The sequence below is a fragment of the Eleginops maclovinus genome, chromosome 4 (genome assembly GCF_036324505.1).
Source record: "Eleginops maclovinus isolate JMC-PN-2008 ecotype Puerto Natales chromosome 4, JC_Emac_rtc_rv5, whole genome shotgun sequence".
Taxonomy (NCBI): Eukaryota; Metazoa; Chordata; class Actinopteri; order Perciformes; family Eleginopidae; genus Eleginops; species Eleginops maclovinus.
The window spans coordinates 28,585,921-28,596,055 of NC_086352.1; the positions used below are offsets into that span (position 1 = coordinate 28,585,921).

At 36.7% G+C, this 10,135-nt stretch overlaps 1 protein-coding gene across 3 annotated transcripts; it reads left to right on the plus strand.

Annotated features, from left to right (window-relative positions):
• Positions 1-1,631: 1,631 nt before the first annotated feature.
• Positions 1,632-9,537, plus strand: LOC134863771 (troponin T, fast skeletal muscle-like). 3 transcript variants are annotated; one of them, XM_063882454.1, is made up of 12 exons: positions 1,632-1,854; positions 3,405-3,422; positions 4,304-4,324; positions 4,898-4,916; positions 5,004-5,049; positions 6,199-6,315; positions 6,523-6,600; positions 6,948-7,061; positions 7,150-7,259; positions 8,176-8,266; positions 8,841-8,881; positions 9,334-9,537. In XM_063882454.1, the coding sequence occupies exons 1-12, from the start codon at positions 1,647-1,649 to the stop codon at positions 9,368-9,370; spliced, it is 900 nt and encodes a 299-aa protein (XP_063738524.1). In that variant the 5' UTR covers positions 1,632-1,646; the 3' UTR covers positions 9,371-9,537. The 3 variants fall into 3 exon arrangements, with proteins under 3 accessions (XP_063738524.1, XP_063738525.1, XP_063738526.1); XM_063882455.1 differs by lacking the exon at positions 4,304-4,324; XM_063882456.1 differs by lacking the exons at positions 3,405-3,422; positions 4,304-4,324.
• The last annotated feature ends 598 nt before the right edge of the window (positions 9,538-10,135 follow it).

Genomic DNA, 10,135 nt, shown 5'->3' on the forward strand with positions numbered 1-10,135 from the left:
TGACATATGCTGAACAGTATATAAAGTATATCATTAATTTCTTGACCATATATTTTGAATTTGATGAAAATACTTATTGTAAAATGTGTCTTATATACATGTTTACTTAAAAACTAAATTGGTTGTTTTAAAAATGTAAGTGTTATTTATATCCTGGTCAGCTAAGAGAATATTTTAATGTGATTGTGAATTGACACAAGGTTATATTTCTCTCTGTTTTTCCAAATGTGTTTTCCCCAAACTGAAGACGAGGAAGGTAAAGACAACTGAATTGATTCCATATTTCAGATATTTTCTCCATTGCACTTATTTGTTAGCTGCCTGATTTCACCCTTAATTTGAAATGTTTGATGCTGCACCAGCTCATACAGGATGCATACAGGAGAATTGTTTTCACTTCATCCTTTTATATTTAAATATTTAATTGTCCAAACAAAAAGGAGGAGTAATGTAGATGTTTATTTATTTTTTTATAGCTGTCAGTCAAACATGTCCAAGTTAAGGGTGACTATTTTTGAGTGATGTTTTGAATCACATGGTTGAGAAATAAATGTGAGTGAGCTTCTACTCTCTCTCCATTTTATCTCTCGGTATGTGACATTTTTACATTGTCATATGTTGATGTCACATCAATGCAACTTTCATTGACCTCTTTCACACAACGGCCATATTTCAACAGTGAAGGTTGACAATTACTTGGATGAGTCTCATAAAACTTTACCTAGATCATGCTGGCAGAAACTACAGCAAAAACATACATTTAGAAGTCAGTAAGCTAACTACCATACCAGGAAAAACACGGCGATAACTGGAGATATAATGTTGCATTTGATATACCTTTGAGCCATGTTTTGTAAACAATGATAACAATGCACTTTGCAGCATTTGTTGCCCATACCAACATCATAGTGACATGTACACAAGGTTTTAAAGTTCATGTGCAGCACATCCATTTTGGATTCTAACATCGGGTTGGAGAGGTTATCTAAGAAATTGCCAGTCAGAAATCTGACTTTAGGGGCCATTTTAGTTGAAATCTCAGACTGTGAAGTCAGACATTCAGTCTTTCAAGTAGAACTGGAGCGCACCATCAATGTAAAATCTTTTAAAATAACAATATAAAAAGTGAAGAGGGTTGAAAGCAAGCACATTTGACCCCATGAAAAAAGACAGGCTGTTTAAATGTCTTAACAATGTCTGTAGCATATTCAGGAAACATCGAAAAGACATTTAAACCATACAACATTTTTTAAATAGTGTACATCACTGTGAATCATTAAGACCACACTTTTCTAGCTGGAATTAGAAACAGAAAGGCCTTCATTTTTCAGCAGGGTAGGTTGACACTTTTTTTCCCTTAAAAGACAACTATAGAGTCGGCAATGTAATGTAAGTGATGTCGCAGTAAACTATAGTTATAAGGGAAAAGTAGAAAACCTTTCCATTTTCTGTAAGGAAAGAACATGCCAGAAAATAATTATACACAACATCTGCAGTAAGTTTTCTGCCTGAACAGTTCAATATTGCTTCTCTGTGAAAGGTCGACTGACTTTTTCTCATCATCATGTGTTTATCTCTCCAGCAGCTCTGTCCATTGCTCACCCATCCATCCTCTCTGTAACTAAAGTAATCTCTCACTTTTTGTCATGTCTGTGGTCTTCATTAACGGCCTTCTGCGACACCCTCCCTCTACTCGGCGGTTTGGTGCATGCTGCGTACCCGTAGCCCAGGAGGAGGTAGTAGAAGTAGAAGTAGCCCCTGAGGCGGAGGCCCAGGTAGAAGCAGAGCCAGAGGTAGAGCCTGAACCAGAACCAGAGCCCGAGGAGGTGCAGCAGGTGGTTCATGAAGAGGAAGGTACGTGGCATGGGCAGTCCCTTCACCGTTCTCCTGCAGGACACTCAGCACTCTGCACCATAGCATAAAAAGTCATGTCAGCATCACCTTGCTGCAATTTATCAATGTATATAATATATATAATTTATTCCTAATGAGCTCTTTTGCTCATATTGACATCTTCCCAAAGCCGAAACTCTGCTTTTAGAAACTTCAAAAAAATGTTAGGCCTTATATACAGTACATATCGGTCTGTTTAGCTAACTCAGCCCCAAAAAAAACTTAAAAATTACAATGAACAATTTTGTCAATTTCATTTGAATTTGTTTAAGTTGAGGCATACAGTATGTGTTATTGAGTTTGATAACATGCGGAAGAGCTAGCAAACGTATTTCCTTTTTATGCAAAGACGGTTTCTAAATGCTGCCATCGTACAAAAGGTATTTTTTCCTTGATGTAAAGTATTATCATAAATCTGCCAGTGTGTGGAGATATTTTTCTCTGTGGCTATTATCTGTACTGTGTTGGAGCGAGCCGTAGACATTACGCATTACACGACAATGCTGCTGGATCACGCTCTTCTGGCAAAAAAAAAAATCCAATCATTTTAGAGAAAAACTACTATATAGACTCAATCGCCTTGTTCACGGTTTTCTATGCAACTTTGGGTCATCTGGCATCAAAAAGCTGCGATTTATCCCATTTGCGTCCCGGGTCGGTTGGCATGACAAGGCCAGTGTGTGTTGCACTTTAGCCATCTTCTATTGAAGAACCCTTAAGTGCCTTTTGGTGTCTTAGGGCTCCTCCAATAACCCCTGAATTGCACTTCAGCAAACATTTGGGCTTTGCTTTATAAAATATCCACAGTTATCATATCACAACCCATCAGTGTTAGCCGACACCACAAACAAACAAAACATGTTCTGTTTCCAGCATTATTGCTCAGTGTCGTATGTGTGTTTTAAGTATGTGCATATAAATGTTGAAGGGGAAAAGAAAAAAATCAGCTGCTTTTACATGAATGAACTACCCTGTCTTATTTTGTTCTTTTGCCAATATTTGCATTTTGGAAAAAGCTCATCTTTAAGGCCGTAGCAGGAAGCATGATGGGTAATTTCAGTCATGTAAAAGTTTTTCTTCTTTGCCTCCCTTCAGTCTATGTTTAGCATATTTATTTCCATGAGTAGGTGAAGAGTGGGTCTGGCAAACTGCTCTAAAACATTTACATTGGGGTGTTGCAATGAAAAGCATTTGTCCTCACTATTCAAGTCTTACATGGAAATGTTGTTTAGTTTGTTGAAATGCTTTTATGATCTCTGAAAACACTCATACAAATGGAGCAACTGCAGAAGTCCCAGGCCTCGCTATACGTTGGCTGATATAATGCCCAGACTTCGCTGCTCCGGAAGTCCCTGCTTAAAAAGTCCACTGTCATGGGACTCCTGCAGTGGCTGCCATGTTTAATGTGATGCATAAGCTCTGCAACTTAAAGAGGACGGGCAGGCTTGACCATTCCAAGCACTAATGATTTTTTTGTTTTTGCTCTTGCTTTGGACGCTTGCTGCATGCAGACGCCTATGAAGAGGAAGGTATGTGGATTTGTATTTTTCTCTGTTCGTCTGTTTAGATCTGTTTCTGTTTCCCTGTCAGCAGAGGACTCTTTCACCACTGAAGAGTATTAGGGCCAAGCATGATGGGAAGAAATGAGAGCAAAAATATTCTTCTCTAAAAGTCTATCGAAAAAAGTTGAAACATAAAAAGGAATAAAGCTGAAACAAAGACAATACAAACAAAAGGAGAACAATTTAAATTACAGAAAGTCCAACTTTCAGTAATGCTCTCATGGTTTGTTTTATTCTAGACATTTCAACTTCATTCTCAAAATGAGTCATTCTTGATGGCTTTATTCTCTTAATTTGAACTAAAATGTATATTTTATTCTTTAAATTTCTACTTTATCTGTAAATGTGTACTTTATTCTTTAAATGTGTATGTTATATTTTACATTTGTAGTTTTACATCTCTACTTTATTCTTTAAATGTCTTCTTTAATATTTAAATGTCTAGCTTATTCTTAAAATTTCTACTTTAATCTTTGAGTTTCTACTTTATTCTTTAAAAACAAATCTTTTTTTACGTTATTCTTTCCCTCAACATTTTAACTTCATATTATTTTCATTTCAACTTCATTCTCAAAATGCAAAACTAAATGTCGAGCTCATCTTTTTCCTCCTATGCCTGGCTCTAGTACTCTTCTGTACTGTCTCACCTTCCGCACATGAAAATAAAAATGGTTTCACTGATATATATATATCATATATATATATATATATGATATATATATATATATATATATTTGTTTTAGCGGCGAGGGGGATCAGGGTGGAGGATTCAGAAATGCTGAGTCATGGTTACTGGCCGACTGCTCATCTCTGCTTCTTCTCTTTTTTGCATGAATGTGTTCTGCCAGATGACGAGGGCGATCAAGATGGTACTTTGTATTTCCTGCTGAGTCGCGGTTGCTTTGCATGTGTTTTTCCCCCTGCGTTGTCTGTTGTCTTTCTGTAGTGTGAGGGTCCCTTAGAAAAAAGCTAATCACAAACCTGGTTATTTGTTTCAGTAAAAATCCCAGCTGTGTTTTCGTTGCACATCAATTAACAGCAATTACACTGTCAAACTCCCTGTTGTGTAAAGTGTGCGATGATGTCCAGAAAATAAACCCTTGAATAGTTCATGTGGTCACACACCGTACTGATCATGATTAGCACCTCAAATGTCTCCGGTTCTATTGGTTTGATTCACACACTAATGCACAATATATTAACTCAGATAAATGAAAAATCAGTGTACTTACATTACTTAAAACAAAGGCTAACACACAGGAATTGGACCACTGACCACTCAAACGACTGTCATCTACTGGAGGTGTGAAACAGATGTAACTCAGCTTGTACAAATGGATCTCCCCACTGATTAACTAGCAGAATATTAATTACTCACCAATATCATATTACTAACCGTTTGATATCTCTCTTTCCTCACTGTTAATGGAAAAAAAAAAAAGAGGAGAAGCCAAAGTTCAAGTAAGTCCAATTATTGCCCTTCATGAAATCCATTGTGCTTACATCGCTGGCACATTTAAATTGCTTATTCTTATTTCCCTTCAACAGACCCTCTGCTCCCAAGATCCCTGATGGTGAGAAAGTGGACTTTGATGTAAGTCAATTTATACTAGAATGTGACTTATTATATGAGCTCTAGTGCTTAAGGTACATTAACTTTAATTTAGTGTTTTCGTTTCCAACCACATTGTTCTTCTACTATACTACTTCTACTACGAGTTTCAGAGAGAAATTATTTACATTTTACAGCTTGGGTTTCTTTACAAGGTAAGATTTATTGAATAGAGTTAAAAAATAGTACATAATTAGAGAAGGTGAGGAAGAAAGAAACTGACAGCAGGCTACATGGAAAGATGTAATCAGTTTGAAACAGGTAATGGTGATGTTTTTATTTTTGTCACAGCTGTTAAACACATATTTGTATTATTTGTGTAGTGCAGTGTTTGTTATTCACTAACCACAGGGTTGGAGGTACGATACCAAGGATCTCCTACTAGCGAGTTAAAGTATCGTGTGAGGCCATTTAGATTAAAGCTGCTGTGGAAATGCAAACAGTTAACAAATACTTTTCAGTAAAAAAATATTTTACAAGTTGCATTAGAGTACCCATAGCGAGTTACTGTATATTCTTTTCTTACTGGTGCTTTGATCCGGGGGGCAAATGTGGTCCCTGTTCCATTTTTATTTGGCCCACAGCACCTTGTAAAAGTTCAATGGAATATGGCCCGTCTTATACTATACATCTTAAATATATCAAAAAATATATTACATGTGTATGCACATGTTCTTATAAATTCAGTCAATTAAAGGTGAGAATATTTTCTAACAAATCTTAGTTCACAAAAAAAAACCAATAACTTATGCTTAACAAACCCTTTGCATTGCCCCTTATTATAAGCAATCTGATGCTTCTGTTTTAAGGGATCAGCTGCAAACTAAATAAATGTATCAAGCACCTAAATTTGATTGGTTTTGCTAACTTATAACTTAACTTATGAGGCAATATACCTCACCTCTAGTGAGTGGCCCAGCCCTTCGGATGTTTTTCTGTATGTGGCCACCCCTGACTTAAACCATTGTAAGCAGAAACAATGAACAATTAACCAACTACCTGCGTTTATCATCTCCAGGCCTGTCTTATAATTGTTTCACTTTCAAAGACTGGGTTTAAATTAGTGGGTTTGCAACAGACAACCTCTGTACTGTCGGTTAATAACTGCCATTTCTTGTTCTCCTCATACAGGACATCCAGAAGAAACGCCAAAACAAGGACCTGTATGAGCTGCAGTCGCTGATCGACGCTCACTTTGAGTGCAGGAAGAAGGAGGAGGAGGAGCTCCTAGCACTCAAAGACAGAATTGTGCGATTTTACTCAAAAAACTAAAAACAAACATGCATTACACACGCAATAGATAACCTGCTGCAGAATTTCTATAGGCCTATTTTCATTATGATTTTTTATAGATCATTTCAGATATGCAGAAATAAACTAGACTAGTAAAACGTTGGCTTAGTTATTGTACAGCTTTGCAGCATTGTGTTTTAATTTTTAATTTTTCGTTTTCAGGAGAAGCGTCGCGCAGAGCGAGCTGAGCAGCAGAGGATTCGTTCTGAGAAGGATAAAGAGAGGCAGGCCAGGCGAGAGGTACGTGTTCCTGACCTTTAAAATCTTCTAATCTGTTCAAATAAAATAAAAACATTTTCCCATCAGTTGTTATTTACCGTCCAAACTTTTGACTGAACTATATTTTGCCTATATCACATCACACCTAGCAGTGATGTCAGAGTGTACCGAGTACATTTCTACATCACTGCAACAAAGTGATGTGTTCACTGACTGGAGGCCAGCAAGAACAAGAGTTTCAGGCACTGTTAAGTTACTTTTCAAACTGATTGGGGCATATAGAAACATTAAAACCAATTAATAACCATGTTGTTTTCCTTCCATTTGTCAAGCTGCCTTAATATCATATGTTAACCTTAATATTACAGGCTGAGCGGCAGAAAAGGGAGGAGGCAGACGCCCACAGGAAGATGGAGGATGAAGCCAAGAAGAAGAACGCGCTGAGCAGCATGGGATCAGGCTACAGCAGCCACCTGCAAAAGGTAATGTTTTAGTTCCTTTATTTTCTTTTGTTGTATTTTCAAACTGTTGCTTTAACTAAATGTTGTTTGCTTGTCTTTGTTATTTCAGATTGAAGGGAGGAGAGGCAAGAAGCAGACTGAAAGAGAAAAGAAGAAAAAGATCATGGCAGAGAGATGCAAACCTCTGGACCTTGGTGATTTCAGCGATACAGATCTAAGGTAACCCACAGGGGGAAACAACAAGACAAGTCCCAGTCTAAACAATGCAGCAGTGACCTCACAGAGCATCGACCACTGATGCACAATCATCATTTAAAATGTTCAAATGAAATCTTAAAAAGCCAACTCTTGTCACAAAATGTTAATTAATATTTTCCTCCTAATCCCCACAAATCTATCTTTATTTAGTTTCAACCAATAAACAAAACACCTGTCTGTGAATACAAAAAAAATGTCATTTGTGAGAAGCATACATCTGCCTAAATCTCTATTTTTGATTTTGGGTTGACTGTCCCTTTAATGGTGACAAACTGTAATCAAAATCAGACTTTAATAAACAGAGCCTGTGCTAGCCCACATTTTAACTAACAGAAACCATGGCGACATTGTATTTTCTGCTTACATCTCCCCCTACACATTACTGTAGTCCCAAAACAGTAGTAAAGGATCATCCTTTCAAACAAAACTAAGTCAAAGAATAATAATCCATTAATATTTACTTTTTCCCTGTTGGAAAATAAAGTTAAGTTTCACTTTTTTTCATTTTGACATCACGGAATGTCCCATCAATATGTTTGAGAAATCTCTACAACTAAATCTATTAATAAAAATGTATTTAACTTGAAGACATTTTACACTGAAAAAATGTGTATTCTATTAAAGAATAGAGTGACATGAATAATTATTACTTTTAGCTTTGGTATTTATGGATTCAAGGTATTACACATGGCAAACATGCTTTGGACATTGTAGTGCAGTCCCTGAGAATATGGTTTTGTCTGTGCAAAACAAAAACAGAAACAGAAAATAGAAGAGTCATATTTAAGATCACCCAAGGTTCACTTGCAGGAGGAAACATATCATTTGCAGCTGCAGGGAAAATTTGTTAATTGAATGTTTGATTTGTGTTTGTCAGGGAAAAGGCGAAGGAGCTGTGGAAGTGGCTGCATGACCTGGAGGCGATTAAATATGACCACTGCGAGAAGCTCAAGAGACAGAGATACGAGGTCAGTGAGCAAATGTATTGGTTTGTTCACACATAAGACTAAAATTGAAAAAAATTGAAATCTTTTACATTGATTTTCTGACATCTGTCAAAGAAGTAAATCCCATTTTCTAAATTTTAGATGCATTAGTTGAATATAGTTTCGGGTACTAAAAACACAAGAGTTCAGAACTTATTTAAATAACAGGTTCACAATCATCTCTTTGCTTTCTCTACATTGCTCTGTGTGACATACATTTTCAAGTAAGTATTTATGTTTGTATGAATGAGGTCTGCGTTAATGAGGTCTAACTTATGATTTATTTTGGGTCATTTGAACAATGAATGAATGGTTAAAAAAAAAGGGTCAATTCCCAATTGTAAATCTGTGCCAAAAAATCGGACCAAACTACTCCCTATAACTTATTTTCAGGCAAGGCAGGATTTTACTTAGAAAACTGTGGACTGTGTTCATTTGGTGGCACTGTAATTTAATGTGCATGTTGCAGCTCAAACCAGATAATATCACAGTTCTCGAGGTGTGAAAGTCTTATAATTGATATTTCTGCTTGAAAACACCGCTATTTGTCTTTCAGGTGATCTCTCTCAGGAACCGCATTGATGAGCTGCAGAAACAGTAAGGCACTCAGACGATCACATAAACTCTGCTCCACAGTTCAACACAGACTGATATTATTTCTGTCTTTTAGTGCTTGAATGTTGCCAAGGGCTACAAAGTCTCAAAATTGTACTTATGTACATTTCTTCTATTAAGCTAGACTCCACCACCTAATACAAATATTTATTACATTTTATGTTTGTTTATATTTCAGATTTTAACATATTCATATTTATGTTTTACAAATGATTTGCAACTTTTTAGGCTTATTGCTGCAACTAGCTTGTTTAAACACTAGAGGGCGATGTAACTCCAATACATTGGTCCAGTAGTTGTTTTGTTTCCCATCCTTTGCTCTGTTACACATTCAATGTTTTGAATGTCTATCCATCTATAATATTCAACTTGCACTCACCATAAGAGGATCACTGAACAGATCTGACTCTGTTTTTGCTCTTTGCGCATTGCAGCAGCAAAAAGGGAGCCGCCTCACGCCGCAGGAAGTGAGCGGCTGTAGATTGCTGGTCAGCCCTAACAGGAGCCGCCTTCCCTCGGCTACAACAGCGGCTCAGACCACATAGAGACCCGGAGCTCCGGAACAACTGGACGTCTTAGTTTCTGCTGGAGTGTTCTGGATGAATTTAGCTTAAATAAAGACATTTTAAAAAATATCATCACTGTGCTTGCTTTTTTTTAAAAATCTATAATGTTAATATGGAATTAATTCAAGGGCGAAACCATGTAGGTGATATTGGGGGGGTCCAAATGAGCATTGGGAAAAGCCTTCCTGCGGGGGGTCTGGGGGTCCTCCCCCATAAGATTTTTGATTTCTTAGATGCCATTTCCTGCATTATAGTGCATTTTAGGGTGACCTGTAAGACAAATCCTAACCCCATGAAATAGATATAGAACAGTAGATTTCAGCCCTTGGTCCAAATGTGAGCCCTTCCCAAAATATTTAAAGTGAATTTTGTACAATTTTCATATAGGTCTATTGATAAAGATGTGCTTGTATAGAACATAGTTTTAAGAAATGCAGTATAATGACCAATTAACAAGTTACAATTCAAAGCTTGTTTTTTATTGTAGGCTGTCAAGTAGCAAAACACAAATACAAAATGTGCAATTGTTAACTTATTGGCTTCTTAAACAAAGATAAGTGATATTCTGATAATTAGGTCAAAAAGAGCATAGAAATATATCTAAATAAGACTTAAATAAATGCCCCAAAAGTACGGAGGCGTTCCCCATTCATTTCCACAAATCTTTGAC